The following is a 24925-nucleotide window of genomic DNA, read 5'->3' as shown; positions in this document are numbered from 1 at the left end:
GCTCGAAAGGGTGCTTTTGAAATCGTCTAGCCTACTCTCTAAATAAATGCTTCTTTTAACTACTTCACGGACGTTAAAAAAAATGATGTTCTATTCAGTATCAATGTGTGAACTCATTTCAAGTTTTCAAGTCTGTCTGTGTGTATCAATAATTTGTATTAATATATATTTTTTTATTAATAATTAATTAATTATTATTAATTTTTAATGTCTTATGCCTATATTTAAAAAAAAAATGTTTTATTGAGTTTCACTTTTAGTCATTTTGGTACATCAAGTACAGCGGTCTCAAAGCATGTTTTAGAGTTTTATTGGTAGTCAGCTAGTCAACTATTGTGACCCATCCCTGTAAAAGACTTGTCAACAACCTATCATAGGAATTTGACACTATTTTAAGTTTTGGTGAATTGGTCGTGAATTCCTATAATCTCATTTGTACGCATCCGTACAAACTGCTTACGTCCGACTGAGGGTTAGGTTTAGGGGTGGACCTTCATGCTTATTTTTTAAACATAGAAGTTAGCCTATGTTTTCTCATGAGATCGGGTTGGACTTGTTCAGGCCAATAAAAAAAGACCCAATTTCACTGGAAAATATTATTTATATTAACTAGACACTTAAGTGTTCCTGTAGCTCAAACAGTAGAGCATGGCGCTATTAACGCCAATATCATGGGTTTGATTCCCAGGAAATGCATGAACTAATGAAAAAAAGCATAGGCTATATTCAATGCAATACAAAACGCTTATGATAAAAACGTCTGACAAATGCATAAATGAATGTGTCAAACTTCAGAAAATAAGAAAAAGCAGTACCAGCGCATTGACTGAACTCACCCCTGCTTTAAATCTAAATCCAGATGATTTTTTGGCCTTTTTTACACATTGTTTTATCTAACCAATTGAACCAAAGCAATTTTGTGATAGTGATCCATCCACATTTTTCAATAAATATAGCTCCCTTTCCCAGCATCTGCTTATATAGCTTTAATCTACTCAACATAAGAGCAACTGGAGACTCGAGCCTCTGTGATGACTTTTCTGTAGACATAGAAACCATAAACCACCCCGTTCTCCATGAGAATGTTTAGGCTAGACAAAAGAGGAAAGTCGTCACCATTGCAAAAACCTCTGCTGCCTATATCATTTCTACCACAGAGCAAAAAAATTCATGTTTTTCAGAAACTATGACTAATGAAGACCAAAAAAAAAGTGAAACTTTTCACACTAAAAATAGTTATCCCTGGGTTATTCTAAACCCCAGGTAACCGGAATCCTGGGTTATCTTCCTTCATGTTTCACATTGCTCACTGTACATTCCTAAACCCTGGGTTAACATTCTTATTTCAAATAAGTTATTTGCATATTTGCGGTATCAGTGTCACTGATCGGACAAACGCTGTACGTGATACGTAAATGTTTACAAAAAGGCTCTACCATTGCATATCCTAATATAATATATGACTGACTGTATCAAGTTTATCCAATAATTAAATAATAAAATAATACAGTAATTCAAATAATCTCAGAAGGGGAGCATGTCTATGTTCCCACAGCCCTAACCCTAACCCTAACATACCTACCCCTCACAGGAGGGAGACTTGTCTGGGATGTAATTGGGCTATCCCTGTACCAGCACAAGCACTAAAACCTACCCTTCATAGGGGACATAGTTAAATGAGAGAACATAGGACTGTGGGGAACATAGGGCTGTGGGAACATATGGTTGTGGGAACATAGGGCCTAATTTTCAAAATTTTCAGTAAAAAAAGATTTCTTAGAAATGTGGGAACATAGGGCCGTGGGAACATAGGGCTGTGGGAACATAGGGCTGTGAGAACATAGGGCTGACCCCTCTCAGAAGTACTGGGATAAAAGTTTGGATATAAAACAGGGATGTCTAACGGTAGCCATCAAAAAAAAAAAAAAAAAAAAAGGCTAAATCATCTTTTGAAAGTACCTTGATGCTTCAAATAAAGATTGTATCATTACATTAATTGTTACACCAGTATGTGCACCAAGTGACTGTTAGAAAAATGCATTTGTCAAATAATCATTCATTCAAGAAATTTGTACAAAAATGCTGATTCTTCAATAATGAAAAAATAGGTCAGTGCATGTTATTGTGTTGAGTTGTCTATCTTGGGAGAATCTCTATTTAAAAACAATTGTGATCCTCAATTTATCCAGAATCAAGCAGCTCTACATTATAGGATTATATTATAGGACAGTATACAGGGTGGAAATATGCTAATACGGGACAGTCCGTCAGCGGTTGTGGGCGGAGCCTGAGCAATATGACATCATATTGCTCAGAAAATCCAAACGGCTTAATTATTGAGAGTGTTTAGGCTTTAGACAGGTGTTTAGGCTTTTATACTGTCTTTCTTACTGTACTGACTACATTTGTGCCATTACCTGATTTGTATAATTCCCTAGTTACATAAAAGCAATCGATTCCTAGTGAAACACTCATTGAAGTTATTTCAAAGTTACACGGTCAAAAATAAACTCAGACTGAATAAATAGCTGGATCACTGCATGTCCATTCATGTTGAAAAGTTTCAGTTATTATCCTTATCCTGAAGTAACATAAAAGTTTTTTTTTGTCATTGCCGAGAAACATGAGAACCTCTCGATTACACTGTTTGTTTTTGTGTTTGGCGAGTTTGGATATCTACACTAAGGGACCCTTCACTCCCTAGCATACACAAACTGTTGGTTGTTTAGACAGCTGTGGCGGACAGGCAGATAATCCTGTCTTTCTCTACTGTCATCCACAATGAGTAGTATACACAAACAAAGACAAGTGATAATAGAGCCACTTCACACTATTATTGATGTCTTCGTTCTTTCTAGTAAAACAATGGAAGTTATATAGTAGATCTGAAAACCCAGCATCTCTGGGAGGGGTGTAACTTTAGGAAAAAATACATCTCATTTAATGATGCTTTAAATAGTGAGTTGAAAAGTTGAAAATTCTGTCATTTACTCACCCTCAAGTTGTTGTTAAACTTATTGTTACTGAACACAAAAGAAGATATTTTGAAGAATATGGGTAACCAAACAGTATGGGAAAAATCTATGGAAGTCAATGGGGTCCATCAACTGTTTGGTTTGCCAACATTCTTCAAAATATCTTCTTTAGTGTTCAGCAGAAGAAAGAAATTTATACAGGTTTAGAACAACTTGAGGGTGAGAAAATGATGACATAATTTTTCATTTTTGGGTGAACTATACCTTTAAATTACTGTAGGCTAATTGACGTACCCCATCCACTGAACCAAAAGGACGACCGCTCAGTACATTATCAGAAATACAACGGTTTGACATATGAGAGTTTGAAGACTGAACCCATAGATATGTGTGTGCGATTTTGGCACCATCAATAACGCGTGCTGGAAGTCACCTCCCATCTTTCCTGACAACCGACACACTAACTTACATCACATTTATTACAAATACCGCAAAGCATAAAACATAAACTAATGTGATAACCAACCAACCGATGTGTTTTTCTTACCAGCACAGTTAAACAGTCGATATCTACTGAAGGTAATCCATAGTCGCCTTTCCAACAGAACAACTCCAAGGGAGCAGCCATATTTGAGTGACTTTTCACCTGGAAGTACTGCGCTCTGTGGTTCCTACTGGCAACTGTTGTGTGGTACCAGAGCCGTCTCTGGTGGTACCCTTTTTTCCCAGTCTATGGTGGTACCCATGTTTCTATTAAAATTATGTATTTTGTATGATATCTTTTCAACTACTTATTAAAGGAGTACGCTAAAACACTCCTTGCTTATTACTATAAAACGGCAAAGTGACACTAATATTCAATAGACTGCAGGCTACATGTGACAATTATACCTCAACCTTTTAATGATATAATTATTACAAACATTTCAACGGTGGTTTGCAAACATGAAAGATTTATTCAAAAGATTGACATTACTTGCATGTTGTAATGTAAAATGTAATAGTAGATTTTTATCACACCACATTATAGAGCGTCAAGTAATTATTAGTAGTATTATTTATTTTTAGTTTTTAGTTTCCTGAATTTGAAAGCACAGCTGGCTCATTAATATGCCCTGAAACACTGGATAAGTTTTGAGAATACATTTTTAAAATGGAATGGACACATACAGAAAGATTATCATTGGAGTATATACACCATTAAACATTACTATTTTTAATGTTTTTGAAAGAAGTCTTATATGCTCATCAAGCCTGCATTTATTTGATCAAAAATACAGGGGGAAAAAAACAGTAATATTGTAAAATATTATTGCAATTAAAAATAATGGTTTTCTGTTTTAATATAGGCTACTTTATCATTTATTTGATGCAAAGCTGAATTTTCTGCATCATTACTCCAGTCTTCAGTGTCACATGATCCTTCAGAAATGATTCTAATGTGCTGAAAAACAATCAAACATTAAAAAATAGTAATGTTTCCAAAAAAACAAGGATGCCTTCTGTTGATTGTGCTATAAACGAGGATGAAAAGCAGAGGGAGCCAATGTTTCATTCAACCCAAAAATCTCTTGATCTCTTGTTCCAGTAGGAGGCGCTGTTGTTCTCTGTGGCAGCAGCGGATCAACTACCCAACAAACATCACATTCTCATTTTTATGGCATGCTTAAATGGTCTATTGGGTCAATGTGTTTCACAGTTTATTCTGCAAGTTACACATCAAATCCATATTCTGGAGAAAAACAACAAGAAGAAAAAAAACAGTATTTATCTGAAAAATAAATAAATTAAGATTTGCTTCTCAAAAGTTTTAGAAAAACATTCTAATATTGTAGTAGCCTATATTTCTTTGAACACTAGATGGAGTCAGAGTAATCCCTACATGTGTTTAGCTATGGTGTTTAGAGGTCCAGGCTCCAGGTGCTGTATGTATGCAATTGCCTTTTGTGATCTAAAGATAACACATGGCACGTTTTTATAATTATTTTTTACAAAAATGTAAATAAAGAAAAAACTCAAGAAATGTAATCTGTGTTATTTTTATTTAAAAAAAAAAAGTTCTTACATTCACAAGAGTGTGCTAGTCCCCTCTGTGATGCCATGTCATATCATATACAGTAGTATGTATCAAAACCCTGCAGAATCTCTCTCCCAAGGCAAAGGTAGGGGTGCACTTACTTCGTCTAGGACCTATGACAAACATTTTGATAAGTGTAAAAGTGCATTCAATTGTTCACACAGGACAAATGCATAATAAATCCTACAAAAATGTGCTGAATGCGTAACCACATACATATTCAGCCCTAATTCTGTAAACATAGTCAAGTGCCTTTTATTCATTGGATGTTAACCTAGTTTGTACCAGCAGGGGCATCAGTTTCCTTCAACACACCCAATTTTATTTTATTTTTTCAAGGGAAAACCGCCTTTTTTCTCTCTCCTCCCTGTGTCCTGGTACTCATCAACAACCAAACGTTGCACGTAGCTCACATTTAAGGTTTCAGTTGAATTTATCATTGGTTCTCCAAATAGTTGGGCATGCCCTCGCAACATCACTGCATTGTTCAGAGACGTCTCATCATCAGGTTCAACTCCTCCTCCTCAGTACCTCCTCCCTTCCCGCAGCTGCTGTGCACTCGCTCGGCGCTCTCAGCCACGAGGTGTCCACGCGCCGCTTCTGGCCGCTGATTGGCCAGTGACGACATAAACACCTAATTTCGACCAATGGGAGCTTTGTGCATGCGCTGAGCCATCCAGTGCATTCCACTTCCACATGAACAGCTGAAATGGTAAACAAGTCTAGTGAGTCACTGGCAGAAGTGTCTGAGTATAAAACCCTAGCCTAGCCCAGCGTGCACAAAGCTTCTATACTAACCATGCGAGCCAGCAGTGTGAATTTTGAATTTGCATAAATCACTAATTGTCTGCAATTCATTCCCTACCAAACTTTAATTCGTTTGGACTGAAGACTGGATGCACTTTTGAAGGACTACTAAATATCTGGCTGATTTACCAACTTTTATTTGCTTAGAGACGCGTATCTTCCTTCTTCTTTTTAGCTTGTAAATCACTATGGTAGCGATGACAAAAAGAGTCAAGGCCTTTGAGATCGTTTTCAACGATCCATCCAAAACATTTTACTGCAGTGGAGATAAAGTGGCTGGGAAGATCTTGGTGGAGGTTTCGGAGGTGACCAAGGTGATGGCCATGAGGGTCGTGGGAGTTGGATGCGCTAAAGTGGAGTACGCGAAAGGGAAACAGAGATGCCGTGAAGAAATTGACTATCTGAAGTATGAAGAGGTTGTCTACTTGGACGACCATCCAGCAGGTGATTTAAAACGGTTTATCTTGCTTTTAATGTTTACTTTGCTCTGGTAGATGCATTTGCTGGGATGATGCTGATGTTGAAATGTGGCAGTTCATTGTGAAATACTGTATATTCTAAAATAAGTCGTTAACACTTTGTCTTCAACTACTAGCCTGTGTACTAACATTTAAGTGATTGCACTTTATTTTACAGTACGTGTACTTACAGTGTACTTTCCTAAGAAAGTACTGGGTAATTTAAGGTAACATAAGTTAAGGTTAGGTTTAAAGGATAGGCTCAGTGACAGGGTTAGGACCTAGAATTACCCAGCTACAGTATGTACATGGATAATAGGTCTGTAAAATAAAGTGCTACCATTTAAGTGAAACATTTGATACAATAAACTTATTGTTTACAAGCATATGTTTTACATTGTACTGATCTTCTATAATTACACTGTTGAAAGTGGTCCTAAATGTCATGTCAAATGCAAAACATATAAACAATAGCTCCTAACTGAAAGCAAAGTAAGATTCATAATGAGGGGATTCCTTTGCTAAAGTTTTTAGTGGGTTTGTTTTGTCTCATTTGTTGAAGATCTCTTGAAACTGTCCAAAACTAATATACTTATCTTTGCTTCTCACAGACACAGATGGTTCGGTTGTTCTCCGTCCTGGCAACAAATACGAATACTCCTTTGGCTTTGAGCTTCCTCAACAAGGGTAAGCATTCTAATTGGCAAGCTCTAGGCATTCATTTCCGTTTAAGTCACATTTGCCTGTAAGTTAATACAAATGTAATTTTCCCAACAGGCAACTGGTGTCTTCCTACAAGGGCAAATTTGGGTTTGTTCAATACTTTGTGAAGGCCCTGATGGAAAGACCCTCTCAGCCCGCCCTTGAGTGTAAGAAACACTTTGAAGTTGAAGAGCCCTTGGATGTCAACACTCCAGACTTGCTGGTGAGTTCCTCATATTAATATCTTTTATTAGACTGATATCAAAACAGATGAGATTTAGGCCAAATTTCATAATTTTTGGTTGGGCTTATCCAAATTCTAGAGGCTGCTGTTCTGTTAATCAAGTTAATCTTTTTTTTTTTTTTCATAAATCACCAGGCCCCTACTGGAGGCATGAAGGAGAAGAAGGTCACCTGCATGTTCATCCCCGATGGCCAGGTTTCTCTGAACGCCAAGATTGACAGGCGTGGCTTCTGCGAGGGCGAAGAGATCTGCATTGATGCCAAATTTGAGAACACCTGCTCTCGCATCGTGGTACCAAAAGCGGCGATCATCGCCAAGCACACCTACCAGGCCAATAACCGCACCAAAGTCTTCAGGCAAAAACTCTCCTCAGTGCGTGGCAACCATATCATCTCCGGCATGTGCGATGCCTGGCAAGGGAAGAGCATTCGTGTGCCTAAGATCAAGCCCTCCATCTTAGGCTGCCACATCATTCGAGTGGAATATGCGCTCATGGTGAGGTGTTTTTTTTTTGTTTGTTTTTTTGCATATTGCAGTTACTGTAGTTGCATGATGTTGTGTTTTTCATCTACTAAGTAGGCACTTATTGAAATCTCTTTGTTCTCCTTTATCTACAGATTTATATGCACATCCCTGGCAGTGATAAGTTGATTCTGGAGTTGCCTCTGGTTATTGGGACCGTTCCCTACAATGGCTTTGGTAGCCGCACCAACAGTATGAGCAGCCAGGATGGTTCAGTCAGCACAGCGTCGGCGAGCTGGGTGTCCCTGCGAATGCCGTCATCCGCCCCACCAAGCTACTGTGACATTAGACGTGACTGCAGCCTAGATCAACCTCTTACACCTCTATTGGATGACTATGATGGAGGAGACAGTCCCATCTTCATGAACGCACCCCAATTCCAGTTCCCCCCACTCCCCACTTATTCTGAGGTGAGTGTAAAGTATATTCGCCAAAGGTGTGGTCACATTTACCTTTGCTTGGTGAAATTTCAATAAGAATTTGCACGTTTGGGAGTTTGACATGAGGGCGGAGAAGTTCTCAATGCAGATTTTGCTCATGGTTTAGTTGGTCACGTGGCAACATGGTGCTGACCAACCATCGAAATTTTACCAAAATAGTACTAATGTGATTGCACCTTTAGTGTATACAATATGAATACCAGTCGCTATTGAATATCAACATAAAAACTGATCTAATTTCTTGTTTTTCTGTCGTTTAGGTGGAGGAGGAATTCAACGGAAATGCCCGCATGCTTCCTGTCTGCTGAACCTACCCAACAGCTCTAGAACTGAACTGAATGCCCATCATAAAAGGGTTTTTTCCCACTTTAAGCACTCCGGGCTTTCACCATGCGGATCAGAGTGGTTTGAGAAGTGTCGTATGGATGTATGAGAGTGAAGATGGAGCGGAGGATTTTGGGACCCGAGTGGCCCCTCTGCAGGATGAGCTAGTCGAAGTTCAGAGGAAAAAGGAGTGAAGTCCGAGCTCACTCGTGCCTGCATTGCTGACAGCCATCTTATATAATGCATCATTTAAGTTAAACATGTTTCTGTCATACTTTTGATGCTGTTTCAGAGTCTGAAAGAGGGCGCACAGACTGTTTGGCGATTCGAGATTACTGCCTGAGGTGCAAACTGATTGTGCCGCATTATAGCCATTTAAGCACACATAGACTTTCCCCATTGGTGTTCTTGTACTTTCCAATAGTCCCCAACATATCATTCAATAGCAATCAGCTTATTTTTGTTATCATTCCATTACAACCCAATGTTTTTTTTGTGGGGATGAAAGATTTAATTTGTAGAAATGCATTTGGGGTTTTTTATTGGGTTTTTTTAATGTTGGTTATGAAGCCAATGTGCTAGGCAGATATATTATTCTAAGTAACTGAAATGTAAAGAAGAAATGTAGTATATCGATATTTTCATCAAGGAAAATCATGCAGTGTCAGTCTGTAATGAACCAGTGTTTTGTTTTTCATTTGAATGCACTTTTTATGGATGCAAGTTACTGTATAACTTACTCGCAGGGAGATTTCCTTTGTTTTTCGTTTTGATTTTCTCTTGTCTTCCAAAATTGTTCGCTGAGGGATCAGGCATTGCATGTTTAATTCAAGATTCTGTACTGTAATGCGTTCAAAACCTCGTCCTAAGAAAGGGCTCCACTGATGTTGCCTCTTCCGCTGTGGACTTGAACATTAGGCCAAAAAAGAAATTAATACTTCAAGTGCCAAAATTAGGGTCTGTTTGGACTTCAAGCCCTGACCATGTTCATATGCGAGACCTGCACTGTGTGTAGACATATCCTGAAGACATTTTGATCAACATATTCACTTGTGAATATCTTCCTTAACTTCTCGTGTGTGTCTGTGTGTTGTTTTGTTTCTTATAGAGTGTAAGATGACTGTTACTGTTATTATAAATCGTGCAAAGTATCCTTTTTGTATCTAAATTAAAGTGTTTTTTTTGTATGAGCATTTTCAATAAAACTTTTAAGATGATATAATAATTTCTGTGTTCTTTTGTTCAGTTGAAGTATTCATAAAATAAAACCACAAACAGGCTGTAAGAGACATTTTACGAATCAATATCAGAGATCAAATGCTTATTGTAACAGATGATTAATTAGTGGTGTATTCTTAGGAAATTGGGATTTTATTTATTTATTCGGGACAGTGCACATTAATGAACAATCTTCTGTACAGACTGTAAATGAGCCAGATTAGAGCATAAATGCTAATTTTCATCTGTAGTCCCGAGGCTTTTTGAAGTATTAAACTTTAAAACCCGTCCAGTTTGTGCTATGGGCATTAATCACACCTCAAATCGTGTGACTTATTGAGTGGAAGTTTTATTTTCTAAACAATCAAACTTGTGATTTCCGCCTAGCTCATCAAACGAGCAAAACAATCCCATGTACTTGCGTTGAAGGTCTATCTAGAGACCCGTATGTCAGAACACGTTAGTGAGCTCTTGACTTGGGCCAGTAATTGACCATTCAAACATCTATTTGGCATTAGCATTGTGGTGGAGGTTTATCACATGCAAAAATTCATTTTTTACTGATAAAGACTGTGTCAGATGGAGAAGATAGCAACACATTACACAAACCCTTAAAAGCTCTCTTTCTCCAATCAAAAACAATTCTGCTGATAGAAAATCCATCGTTTCGCGGTCACAGGTCATTGTTTATTTTCAGTGCTTGGCTAAAGAGAAGATTTAAAGGCATAGTTCACCCAAAAATACAAAATACTGTCATTGTTTACTCTCAGATTGTTCCAAGTCTGTATAAATGTCTTTGTTCTGCTGTACACAAAAAGGAAGATCTTTCTAACCAAGCAGATCTCGGGTCCCATTGACTACCATATTGTTTTCCTTCTATGGAAGTCAATGGGGCACAAGATCTGTTTGGTTACCAACATTCTTTCAAATATCTTCCTTTGTGTTCAGCCGAGCAAAGAAATGTATACAGGTTTGAAACAACTTGAGGGTGAGTAAATGGTGACAGAATTTAAATTTTTTGGGTGAACTTTCCCTTTAAATGTGGAAACAGGAGACCAAAAGTGAATTTTGAATCAATGCAAGGTAAACAGACATGGATGTTCATGTTTGTTCAAGGCAAACACCAGGATCTGATCGATGACAGAAAACGAGGCTTATTCAATAAAACCAGGGATGTTGCTTGGGATTCAAGGACCCTGGTACTGGTAAAACACATCTAAATTACCCATAATGTTGGTGTTTTTATTTGTGATAATTAATTTGTATGTAGTTTACATTCTCTTGCGAGAAAAATGGCAAAACACTCAACACTGTTGGTCTGAATTTTGAAAAATGTTTTAAATTTGATCCAAATTTGATTCCAAGTAGACACCCTGCACAATTTTTTATCACATGAATCAGATCCAGCCTTCATACCTTGTTTTTCTTTGCTTAAGCAGTTTTTCTTACAGTCTTGTAGAGTTGGAGAGGGGTCAAGTCATTAACGTCATTTTTGTGCTGCTCTCTTTCTAATGCGCATGAAGCATTTGTTGAGACGTGCCCTGCTGTCGCAGAGCAATAAGCGATAAGGGCAAAACTGTTTATCTTGTGCAAAACACTTGCTGAATGAGCCCCTCTCTGTCCTCTCCTTCGTATGCTTTCTGTTCATCTACCTCAGGAAAACCCTGTCATTTTTAATGCACTTGCCCAATCTGCAATCCCTCTCCCAACATGGCTGCTTTAATACTAATATTAAATCTAAATCTTCCTCTCTTATATCTGTATAAAATATGTGGTTCCCAGCAGATTAATTCAGCCCATATTACCCATACGCTGGTTTGACAGGAGAAATCTCTTGTCTAGACATGGTTAAACTGACAAATCCAGTGTTTCTTGTATTTTGGTACACTCTTGAATGCAAACAACAGTGTGTTTTTTCCCCCCAGATTGTGTAACTGACATTAGGTTATTTCAGAGATGTTTATTTGTTCTTTTCTGAATTGCATAATATATTGTTGTACGTTGCAGATGCAGTACATAGCACAGCCTCATCAAGGACAAGTGGATGTACCAAGTGTTTGAGATTTTGACTTTGAAGTCCACAAATTTCACAGAAGTTAGTATTATTTTTAGGAGCTGGTGCTGTTGATGGACCCCAATGAATGAATGAAAAAATACTACTACTGTGGAAGTCACTGGGGTCCATCAACTGTTTGGTTACTGACATTCTTCAAAATACCTTCTTTTGTGTTCAGCAGAAGAAAGAAATTCATACAGGTTTAGAACTTGAGGGTGAGTAAATGATGACAGCATTTTCATTTTAAGTGCACTTAAAGAAAGTACAGTTTCATGACTGTTTCTTAACACACTTAAGTAAAAAATCATTCTTAGGTGGGTCAAAAAGCACTCTAAAGTTCAGCTGATTTCATTCAATATAAATGTCAACTATAATACATTTTAAATTAACATACATTAAGGATCTGAAAACATTCAGTTCACATTCAAGCATTATTTTAAAATATATTATTTCATTTTCATTTTACTTCTTTTTCACAAGGGTATATGGGACTGTGATCTTGATATACCATGACCAGCCAAACAGATGTGCTAAACACATGGGGAGGTATAGGTGTCATTGATAATTGCCCATGCATAATGACCAGGTGACCAGGCAGACCAGACAAGGCACGTCTTGTGTTCAATTATATGCTGGATGCCTTTCACATGCCTTTTGGGAAATGCTTAGCATTATTTTCTAAAACTACACCTCTGAAACAGCCTCAGGAGCAGAGGTACATGTGCTACGTGCTCAGTGGCCTACAGCCTACGTGAAAACATTGAAGATTCACTGTTTCTACGGACCCAAATTCCTAATTCGGAAACGGATAATGGCTTCAAAATGAATAACGAATTCTACCGCTTAATAAGAAAAAATATTCGGCAGACCCATTCAATCCTTGTGCCGTTTAGGCCTACTGGATAACAGCTGGGCCAAGGGATAGACAGCAAATTAAAGCCCTCACAAACCAAATCACTACGCAATGAGTGCGTGTCAAGTGATTATAAGATTTTACGCGATCATACATATTTCTACTTAATATGTTTATTTAAACCTTGTATGATATGTTAGGCAAATATGTTTCTCGCTGTCTCGCTCTCTCAGACAGCACGCATTTATGTAGGCCTACTTTAGCCCATAATTTGTTCAGATTTTAATTTACATGCATAGTAAAATTTGTTTTAGCAATTTTCAGTCACTGAATATTTCCTTTCAACTTGAATTTCTCTTAGCACTTTTTTTTAATAGAATCCTCGGTTACACTTTATTTTAAGGTGTCATTGTTACAGTGTATTTATATAGGCTATGTAAGTACTGAGTAATATTAAGCAGACAAGCTTACTATAGGATTAGGGTTTGGTTGAGGGATAGTTGCATGTAATTATGCATAATTTACTGTTATTACTATGGTAAGTACATGTAACATATGTAACAAGGACACTGTAAAATAAAGTGTTACCGAATCCTCTATTATCTCCTTATTTGAGGTTGTGGATGACTGTCCTAACATAAATCTGTTCCTCTGAAAATTAAAAATTCCTTTTATTTAACATTTAGTAGCCTATTGTTTTAAATTAGAAGCTAATACATTTCAATAAATTTTATAGGCTAATTATAATAAAGAAAATTATTTTATGAGCTGGAATATTTGTTAAATGAAAACTATGAAGGGAACAGAATTACATTTAAGATAATTTTCTGCTGTAATTTCACAAACTGATAGAGATAGAGAAAAAGATATAATATAAAGATATAAAAAGATTTAAATATAAGATATTAAAGATATTAATATAAATATAAAGAACAAATGACAGATTCTCAATTTATAATGCGTCTGTGAGCTATTAGGCCTAACACACGTTCTTTCTGCATGTCTTTTATGTGTAAAAGGAGGTTGAATTCAAATCAAATACTGTCAAACTGCCCATATTACTTCTGTCTACTTGATAAATAGTATGAAAATTATGGAAATATATGGTTCAGATCACTCAAACCATATATGGAAATGAAAGAGTCATTATATGGTCACCAATGGAGTCTGGATGTAATAGTGGAAAAGTTTGGTACTGCGCCCAAAACAGAAAAATCTCACTGAAAGCAAATTTCTTGGCCTTTTATTTCATTAGTATTAAATTATCTGCATGTATAGTTAAAAATATACTTTGAAGATTTGAAGTACACTACAAGTTCACATTTAATACAATTAAGCACAGTTCTGGGGGCTTTCACTTTTGATGTAGATTTGCACCTATTGCCGAAAAGCAAACAGATCAATTGTTTCATGCCTGAAAATAGTTCAGTGGGAATATTTAGACAGACAGGTCAGACACTCTTGACCTCTGACTTCAAACAAATATTTTCTTGACCTCTGGGAGGAAACAAGCCCTTTCTTGCCATTTAAAGCTTCACAAATAAGAAGTCAATGACCGTAAGAAGCATTTGGAAAAGTTTTTCAGAATCTTTTAAACAATGTGAAAGTTCATCTACTGGTGATAACAATCTCTTCCTCTGCTCTTTCTCAAACCAGCAGTTTCACCTCTAAAAATGTAAATAAAAGCCGCTTATACTTTTTAAAACTATACGTTTTTATAGATTATCATTATCTTTAACACCAGATCAGCACATTAACCTTTTAAACTTGCCTTGAATAAAATTGTAGAGCCATGAGACAGTTTCAGTTCAGGATTACTGGTGTGCTTACTATGGATTAATAGATTCATATAGTTTCACACTGCCTGAAGCATACAGTTGGTTACAGACCAGACATGTCAAAACCATTAGCACTCAGTCTCTAGTATTCAGCCAGAGGTTATAGATTTTTCTATACCTGAGAAATGTCACTTGCTTAACCTATATACTCTAGTGTGCCGGAGAAAGCGAGGATCTATTAGCAAGGTTTTAATGAAGAAACACGTAGTACAAATAATAAAGAGCACGAAGGACAAAGAAACAAAACCATGAGAAGGACCGAACTAGAAGCACCCCTACATGTACAACAACTGACAAGGTAACAAGTGAAACACAAGGGCTATAAATACACAGAGACAAACAAGCTTAACTAAGTAACAAGGGGGCGTGGTTAATAAGAAACACCTGGGGAGACTAATAAACAAGAAAGACTACAAAGGACTACAAAACATGGCACAGAACAGGAAATAACAAGTCCACACAAGACAAGGGGAACACAAGACAGGAATCATGACATATACATAAACTATAGATTTATTTTTAAAGAAAATGTGAGTAGCACAAATAGTTGATGAGTTATGTTTGTTCAAATTCCTAGGAGCTAATAGTGATGCTTACATTAGCAAAAAACATTAATCAATAAATTAAATAAGAATAAAAAAAAAATCATTATTCTTATTCTTAATGTATATTATTTATTCATTCAAATGTATTTCATAAATGTATATTAAATGGAATAATCTTATTTAATTTTATTTACTTAGAAATCATTGTATGTAATTAATTTGTAAATAAAATTAAATAAATAGAAATACATTAAATAATAATTAAATGAATGAATCAGATTTTAGTATGCTTAAGTATCAAATATATTTCAGAATATTTGACCATACCCATTTCTTTCTATTCTTTGTCTAGCTAGTATTATTGGCTCTCTCTTGGCTGGTTAGCACATGCATGGTTAAATGTTCTGTATAGTCAGGGGTACAGGGGTAAATATGTTTCCTCATGGAGGGACCTTCTCTTGTGTCATTGTCAATTCTTGGAAATGCAGCACTGGGTTGCAGACAGTGATGATTTGTTATGGCCAAACTGGACAGGCGTATTTTCTCTTGTCAAATATGCTGGAGATTTAGGAGAATATCTTTGATGTAGCCTAAACTAATCAGCCTAAATGTTTTGTACACACACAGTCTCTTATCCATTTTTTCTCATTTTTTCTCTTTACTTACCAGCATTGTTGCTCCGTCCATTTCCCATAATGGAAATGCTATTCATGGAGTCATTAAGCCAAACTGAGAATGGAAAATTAGTTCTGCCCTTCTTCGAAACTTTAGGGCGAGCACATAAACGGCGCAGCACACACACACACGCACGCACGCACGCAGCACACACACACGCACACGCACGCAAACACACACGCACATACACACATGCACACGCACACTCGGTTTCCTGGTTTTATGGGTACTTTCCGTAGACGTAATGATTTATATACTGTACAAACTGTATCTTCTATCCACTAACCCGAACCCTACCCCAAAACCAATCACAAAAAACTTTCTGCATTTTTACATTTTCAAAAAAACATCAATTAGTGCGAATTATAAGCTGACCAAAAAGAAAGTCCCCACTAGGTCAAAATTTACTGGTATTAATATCCTTGTGGGGACATTTGGTCCTCCACCTCCTTTCCACAGAGAGTCTTATCAGTTAACTACAGGCATGAGAGATACCTCAAATCATGCTCACAGAAGATGTTTACGTGATTGGACTTTTGTGAAGGGACAAAGGAAAGCGCTCTGTTGATTGATTATTAACCACCCATAACACCCAAGCAACGTACCTAAAACATTTTTAAAAACTTAATTGCATAGAAATGGCTTGAAAAGCACCCAAGACGTTGCCATTGCATTGAGTTTTGCATGGGTAAGCACCACACTACTAAAAATCATCAAGTCATCAATTTATGATTACATCCTCAAATTATCCCCTACACACTCTTAAAAAGAAAGGTTCCAAAAGGGTTTTTTTCACAGCGATGCAGAAGAAGAACCATTTTTTTTGGTTCCCAAAAGAACCTTTCAGTGAACAGTTCTTAAAATAACTTAAAGTAACTGTGTGGAGAAATACCCATAAAGAACCTTTATTTTGAATGGTGTATATTACTCCAGTCAGTCCATCATAAGAAACCCGAGCTTGCTGTATGACACTGCTTCTAAAAACAGGAAGTCACATGTGACAGCCTCAAAAATTGCTCTCTTCCGTTCACCTTTCCCCTAATTCTTACTGCTTCTTAGCCAATCCTTAATCTGCCATTCATGAGTGGGAAAATCAAGTCATTTCCTAAACAGTAACAGCACCCCACTTGACTTTTCATTCTTTTCTGCCTTATAAATACACAGCCTCTTCAACAGTTTCACGCAAAGGACTTCCCGTAATTTAATTATAACTAATGATGTATGTACACAATATGTTTATCATCAGACGCTCAGACTTTTTAGCGCTGAACGTCATATGCGCCTGTTTGAACAATGTTCCATTAGAGAGCTCAAAAATAAATTGTGCAACAAACGACTCATGAGTTCTGTCACCTGTCACCCAGGACAGCTCAGACGTCTGTCTGATACAGTTCAATGCTTGTTTGTTTTGTTTCCATCATTAGCATGCCATGCCAGCCAGTCTGGGAATAGTACAAGAGATATTTATAGACTGTATATTGATCTTTATAGACATAGTAAACTGACTGCACACTTGTCTGTTCAAAACAAACAAACAATGATGTTAGTATTATTGACAGATATTATGCTCATTTACAAGTTCATAATTTTATTTTTGGAGTCTGGATATATACATGATTTAAAAACCCATTATTTATGTACATTGCTGCAGCACCTCTTTTCACCCTCTGTTTTAGCTTCTTTTCTCTTTATATCCCACCTTTCCAAATACAGTCCTGAAAGGCCTGTGAGGGGTCAATTTTTGTTATATAAAAAAAACATAAGTGGCATATTTTTTTTACGTTTTAGATGTAGAGTCAGGTGCTGAGCGGGTAGGGACATTGCAAGGTTGGCATCTCTGTCTTGATGTCATATTATGCAAGCTTGGCATCAAGCCATGTGGAACAAAGGTGATTCTCCATTGTCCTACAGTAATGGAAACTCATCTCATATTCCTGTTCGGTAATGGAATGCCGGCTGTTCTTTTTCCTCTGCTTGTTTGTAGCTCCTCATCATAGCATAATGCTTTATTGGAGCTTCTGTATACAAGCATGTGATGCACATCATATGAGAAACAAAGAACGCTGACCTTGTTACGTGAATACGTTCTACCACATGGAACCGCACATTCCAGTTTTATTGCAGGGCCCTCTCTTACTGCAACAGTGGAGAAAGGTTTGCTACATTTTGATTGGATCTAGGTGGACTTGGCGGTCCAACACCATCAGATAAGGATGCTAGGACAACTGACAGACACCTCAAGCACGGGAAGGACAGGACTTCTCATTGGTCCACAGACAGTTTCTGCCCTGCATTCATCATGAGACTAATCCCTGGTTGAAGATAACTGCATAAAAATTCTTTAGGACTTTTTGGATGCAAGAGCAATGGCTGAAACAAAGGGAGGCTACAATGATCCATCCAATCCATTCCAAACTATGTTTGGAAACCGTAAAACTGATGTAAACTACACACATCCATTTCATACTTATTTAGAGGAATAAGTATTCTCAGTGACAGCTATTATATTTGTAGTGCAACATCTTACACAAATTCAGCTGTTAATGTACAAATGAATGAATGCATGACAGTTCGATCTTTTTCCATCTTGTTTGGACTCTATTTGTTTAGAATATTGCTAAAGGTATGGAAAGTGAGTAATGCATTGGTAAAACTTAAAAAAGTGCTTTAGATCAGGGTTTCTCAAACTCGGTCCTGGAGGGCCACTGTCCTGCACAGTTTAGCTCCAACCCTGATCAAACACACCTGAGCAAGCTAAACAATGTCTTCAGGATCACTAGAAACTCACAGCTAGGTGTGTTTGATCAGGGTTGGAGCTAAACTGTGCAGGACAGTGACCCTCCAGGACCGAGTTTGATAAACCCTGCTTTAGATTGTACAAATGAGTTCCACAGGGGAAAGAAGGTGTAAGGTCCACCCAATCGGCCCAACGACAGTTTGCGATAAGCAGGTGAAGGATTACTTCACGTTCGGTCATTTCCGTAAGTAATTTAATTCCAATTTACTTTTATCTGACTCCATTTTATCGTGACCTTGAATGTAGGTTGGAATGCCAATTAGTTATTGGTCATTTATATGATAATTTATCTAAACATTTGATTATTCCATTTTACTCTTTACTCGTATTTTACTCGTTCATTCAATGTCGCTAAGGGTCTTGCGGCGGCCGTTTAACGCGGACCCCACAATCACAAACTCGCGAGTCTTGGTCACTGGACAGATGTAATTGACTATTATTTAGAGGCCTGCTCTCATGCTTACTCTCTCTAAACGTATTTTGTTTAGTTTCCATAGATATGTATACACTTGAATTAAAGCAACTCTATCTCTAGTCAGAGGTCATGAATCTTGCTATAGATATAGGCTGACCAACATTACTTTCTCTGATAGTAGTTTTGGTTTAGTTATTTCATGGTTCTCCATGTACACTAGCTAGGGTAATATTACAATAATCAAACGTAGCGTCAGTTCTGGCAGGTCACGTTAGTCAAGCTGGCATCAGCTGACTCTCAGCTGATCCACGTCTACCTATAGGAATATGACGCCTATCACTGTATACATAAGCTCCTTCAGTATTATCAACATCTATCATGTTTCTCAGTAGTTACCCTCCTCCATCCCCAGCTCCTCCTCTCGTGCAGTCAGGATTTGATTCTGATTCCCCTTTGAATCAGACTAAATTCTCATTTGTACTTTAAAATCTTGAATTAATGATGTCTGCAATACATTCATGTTGGTTCTGTTCTGTTTACCCTAAGGGGGGTTATTGCTGCTCTCCCTGCTCTTATCCATGCTAGGCTGCATGCGCAGGGAGTTCTTGCCCAGAACAGAACCATACCGCCAATCCTAACTGTATGCTAACTGTCAATCGTATTTGATGATAGTGGTCCTGACAGAAAACAGAGGTAAGGCTCACTCTATTTAGTTTGGTCGAGCAAAATTCTGTTGTCCTAAACGGAAATTCTCTTTATTAGCCTTTACAGTATAAGTACATTAGTTGGCGTGCCCTATGCTCCACTCAAAACTGGACTTTAGTCTGTTACTAACCTGACACAGATTTGCGGAAACAATGGATACAACGTAATAAAAGTAGTCAGAATAAAATCAAATGTAACAATTTATTATTAGTTAACAAGTAATTGTCTATTATTTAGCAGACGACACCGATGGAGATGCAGCTACAGGAGATGGAGACCCAGGTGTAGCAGACGAGCCGAAGAGCCCATCACTGGCACTGGACTGGAGCTTCCGAGGAGTGAGCTTCCGACTCACGCAACTTGGTCAGACTCTCTGAGGGGCGCAGGCTCCAGGTCGATGTCCTCTCCTGTCCTCTCTGTTGGATTAGGCTCGTCGATCGTGGCAGGCAGGTCTCCCTTGCCTGTGGTGGACTCTCTTATCTCCATTGTGCCAGTCGTCGACGGATGACAGGTCTCTGGATGTGGAGTGGGGCTGGTGTGGTCCTCTGCCAAGCCAATGGTGAACAGGGAGTTGTTGTTCACCAGCACCAGCACCCTCTCCATGAATGCGGCAAAGTTTAAACTGGGTCACAGGGAAAAAACACAATGAAACATAGGAACGCTGACATTTAGACCAAATCCTTACATGTATGGTGCCCATTTTAAGCATAAATCACAACACACCATTTTCCCTTTTAAAACTTGTATACACAGGCATCTCAATACTACAAGGGGGACCATCACAAAAACATGTCCACGTCACATTTTGAAAATTGTATTTTGAAAATTATGCTGAATTTTATGTTGTGATATTATTTCCTTAATTATTATTATAATTTTTTTTTTTTACTGAATGACAGTATGGACAGTATGAAAAATGTCCAATTCCGAAAGCCTGCTAAACTCTGCACCCCTGATCCAAAGACAAAATGTAAAGACAGTTCAGCAAATACCATATCATTAAATACTTACATTCAGTTTCTCACACAAAACTATCATATGGATTCAGAAGAGTACTTTTATGGTGATTTTGTGTCGTAAAGCTCCAGTTATGTATTCCACTGTGGGGGAAAAACAAATGTCATATGGGTTTGGAATGACAGAAAGATGGTTGAGGAAATGATTGCAGAATTTACATTTTTTGGTGATCTACTGCTGCTTTTTCAGTTTTATGTTTTCAATTAAATGAATTTACTGTAAATGTACCTTTTATCACTTGGCCTATTTTATTGTATTCTCTTTATTCTGTCATGTAAAATACTGATTGACTACACTTGATTGGAAGCAACATGCATGATTAACTGCTGCTTGTTCTTCACTGAAGGTGAAACATATCCAGTTCAGTAACCTGTTTCTGCAGCTTAACTGGTAGAGCATGACACCAGTAAACTGACATTCGTGGATTCAGTCACCAGAAAACACGGAACATACTGATCAAATGCAAGCCTTAAAATGCACTGTAAAATGTTTTGGATAAAAGCGTAACATAACATATAAGATACACATATACAAAATCATGTATCTGACATGTGAGATTAGGATGTTTCTCTCTCCCTCTCTCTGTCCACACATTTTATAAGAGTTACCATGAGTTAACTCTAGCTATAGCCTTCTAGCTAAAGCTATAGATTTCTAGTTTCTAGCTAAAAACACCCCTCTAAATAGTATGGTTTTTAACTAGTTTGGGTATTTGGTATTTTAGTTGATAACATTGACTAATGTATATATTTAATTTAGTAATATAGTTTAACTAAACTGAAGAATGCCTCTCAGGCTAATTAATCTGTCAATTAATTATATAGATGTCAAAAAATATATTTCCAATCAGTAAATGATATTTGAAGCTATTTTTATACCTGCTTCCCATAGCTGGTGTAGTTTCACTGTGCTAGTGCGTCATCATGTAATGTCACACCAGTATTCTCTTTCCTAAGATTCTGACTAAACCTAACCACTGCATTAATAATTCATCACCAGCAAGTGTGAACTATGGGCTGGAACTAAACATGAGTACAGAGTAACCATCCATGTGCAAACTAATAAGGATATGAAGGCAATATGTGCCTTCCAGCCAATCAGGGAGAAATTAGTCAGCTGCAATGTAAAAACTCCTTCATTTATGAAAATGGAAATAAGTAGCCTAGTTGTTTAAGTCATGAATTCCTCAGATACAATAAAAACTTTATTACACTGGTCATTCTTAAATTGCGTTAGATTTCAGAGAATGTACACTCCCATTTACTAAGCTGATAGATTGAACTTTCAAAGAAAAACTAATGTTGTGGTTACCGTGTTAATGTGTTACATGTCATTCGGTATGTGTAATCATCATATTACATATACACTCTAATATTTTGACCACATAGCATATAGTATTTAGAGTCTGCCATCTTATCTCTTATAACTTTTATACATTAGCATTAGCTCAGGACTGACCTAAAACAATAAAATGCTTTTGAAAAAGGTTATCTGGTTAAATCTAGAGCAGATCATTGTAATAAGTTTAATCCAGACTAAAAACATTCACAGGGATTTGGGGACAATTAGGGAGAATTTGAGTATAGTTATTGTCATAAACCAAGCATTAGGTGCATTGTGTAGTCCAAACGGTAAACTGAAAAATCCTAAAAACAATCCGTGTTCATTTCGGTACACTGTAAAAAATGATCGTAATTTTAACGGTAAAAGACTGTAAAAATGCTACAGTGAAAAACTGTTAATTGGTTAACAGAAAGTTTCTGTACTATATACGGTAAATAACTGTGATAGATCTAACGGTACATTTAATGTAATTTTACTGTAACATACCGTTAAATTTACAGTTTTTGAAAGTGAAAAAACAACTCATTGTATAATTTACAGTGAAAAACCGTAAATTGACATTCCCACAATTCCCTGTGACACTTCACATTTGATGTATTTTTGTTGAAATAACTATGTTTGTTTCTTCATAGTTTTCTTCGTTTTTTCTAATCAGTTATGTACATTAGGGGTTTATGTTACATTTAATGTTGTTAAATTAATGTTTATTGCATTTTTAAAATTTCATGTGTTACCATGATGGTGTTTAATGTTTGTGTGAATGACACTGTGCAGCTTCTATATATATTAGTATTAACTTTCTTGTGGAAGAACTGCTTGTGATGAGCTTTGATTGATCATGTGACTCTCATCACTGCTGTGATTGGTGGTTATCAGTGTACAAAACAGATATTAATACTTCAATAGGACGGTAAATTAACTTTATATCATATTACTGAAATTTACTGTTATATTTACTGGATTATACTGTAAAATTGACATGTTGTTCAGAATAGCACGTACATTTTACAGTTTAAACCAGTAAATATAACAGAACTCCAGTGTGTTATATGCTGGTTTAAACTGTAAAATGTACATGTTATTCGGTAAAAGCAATTACTGTTTTGTTGTATATTTTACGGAATTGTTCTGGTAACCCCAGCTGCCAGTTTTTTTCCGTAAAAACTACGGAATTTTTTTTACAGTGTAGCATACAGAGGCCAGATATGGCTTTCCCAGCCTCCCAACACAAAACGCCTCTGGTATGCCTGAACTCTGGGCTTACTTGGCAGTACTACAGTAACAAAAAAACAAAAACAGCTCCACTGTTCACATGCATGAAATGGTTTCGAGGAAAAGGGGAAATAATTTGTACTAATGCCAACTCTCTGAGCTCAGAAGCAGAATCTGAGGTTAAGTGAGTCAGGGTTGATAGACAGAATAAACAATTTCAACCACAATTTCAGTTTAATTTGATCTGCTATGCTCCAGCCTGTCGCAAACGATGACTAAACTTAGATGGGAATTCTGAGTACTCTTCAGAGACAACTCATTTTCACTTAACTTGCTGTGATCAAAAAGTCCCGCTATAAAGTTACATGTGTTCAGGTTCAAAATTTCCAAGCCCATGACATCAACTTTCTTGTCTGGCTGCATAACTGTGCCTTCCTTTGATTGGCTAAACATACATAATCATGCATGTCATTGGTTGAACCCAGTGTTTTGCAAGCTTTCATCCACCTAATGCATGCTCGGGATTTCCTGTATTTTTTGTCTTCCTTCTTTATCTTTTGGTTTCTCTCTCACACACCCTTTTTTTCTGTTTGGCTACTGCATTTTCTAACCAATATAGTACAATTAGAACAGTCAGTACAGATTAGAAGGTCAGATTCTAATATGAATCTTATTTTGAAGAAGGAATCCCAAATGTTTGTTCTTTTCCAACATCATTATGTGTGATAAAGCGATATGTTCTGTTGTGCTTATGTATATAAGCTTCAGCTGAAACTGACTGTTCCTCTGGCTTACAACTATCATGGTGTGCAGTTTAATTCCTGCAATTCATTCAAAGTATTTCAACACTTACAAAAATGTAAAACTTTCACAGCATTAGATAAAGTATCATCAATCCAAGTGGCTAGCAAAGAATAAATTACATATAATGTTCTAAATGTCCCTTTGTGGTTGTCATATGTTAGTTATCATGTTCATATTAATTTATGATGAACTACTGTGTGAAATTGAGGCACTGACTTTACATCATACACTATAAAAAATCATACAATACAATAAAAATAATATAATAAAATCTATTGTATTAAATATTTTATAAATACTATTTATTTTTTCTGAACTATCAAACATCAATGATTTTAGAGGACAAACATTATGCTAAATTCCAAAAAATGTAAAGAGCAGGCAGAAGTCAAACTCTATTTATGAGGTCGCTCTTTTGACCCATGCACATGTGGATACCCCCACAGATTCCTCTAAATGTTCCATTTCCTCACTTCGTTCAGCCAAGTTGCAGTTTTTTTCCCCCACCCACGTCATCCTTCCCTGGCTTGAGGCTGAGAACATTACTTCCCCTATATTTGTGTACACTCAGTCTCAACTGTAGCTGAAATGTCTCTGACTTCTGATTGGTGGTTGACTCTGATCACGCTCCACCTCATAGCTTGAGCATGCTGTGATCACGCTGTGAATTCATGCCAGCATCCCCTGTTGGCTGATGTGTCTTGACTCTTCCCTGTTCTGTGTAAAATGCAGGTGTCAGCCCTTTTATGGACCGTGGCAATGTCTTGGGCTTGTGAAGATTGGGTAAGACATAAACACGGAGAGAGCAAATCTAAACCTGGACACTCCAACAGCTCCTTATTTCTAAATCTAATTTATTTGTATACAAGCAGAGATGTACTGAACTTTCTGGTGTCT

At 37.0% G+C, this 24925-nt stretch overlaps 2 protein-coding genes and 1 long non-coding RNA gene across 3 annotated transcripts in view; 1 reads left to right on the top strand and 2 right to left on the bottom strand.

Moving 5' to 3' along the window:
• thbs3b (thrombospondin 3b) overlaps positions 1 to 3665 on the bottom strand; it is a 36704-nt gene extending 33039 nt beyond the window's left edge. The window contains exon 1 of the mRNA XM_084130373.1: positions 3523 to 3665. Coding sequence (XP_083986499.1) covers positions 3523 to 3603 — 81 coding nt within the window. The 5' untranslated portion in view covers positions 3604 to 3665. The remainder of the gene's footprint in view (positions 1 to 3522) is intronic.
• A 2116-nt stretch (positions 3666 to 5781) lies between these two features.
• Positions 5782 to 9774, top strand: txnipa (thioredoxin interacting protein a). Its single transcript, XM_084132078.1, has 6 exons — positions 5782 to 6303; positions 6929 to 7004; positions 7095 to 7242; positions 7399 to 7758; positions 7881 to 8195; positions 8486 to 9774. Exons 1-6 carry the CDS (start codon positions 6048 to 6050, stop codon positions 8531 to 8533), a joined length of 1203 nt encoding a protein of 400 aa, XP_083988204.1. The 5' UTR covers positions 5782 to 6047; the 3' UTR covers positions 8534 to 9774.
• A 10390-nt stretch (positions 9775 to 20164) lies between these two features.
• LOC311094191 lies at positions 20165 to 24555 on the bottom strand. Its single transcript, XR_014608592.1, has 3 exons — positions 24502 to 24555; positions 20663 to 20751; positions 20165 to 20273 (listed from the first exon to the last, which is right to left on the bottom strand). It is a non-coding gene; the product is annotated as an uncharacterized lncRNA (long non-coding RNA).
• Positions 24556 to 24925: the final 370 nt, after the last annotated feature.

Source organism: Abramis brama, assembly GCF_963993115.1.
Source record: "Abramis brama genome assembly, chromosome: 12".
NCBI classification, from domain to species: domain Eukaryota; kingdom Metazoa; phylum Chordata; class Actinopteri; order Cypriniformes; family Leuciscidae; genus Abramis; species Abramis brama.
This window is presented reverse-complemented; position numbering and strand designations above follow the sequence as displayed.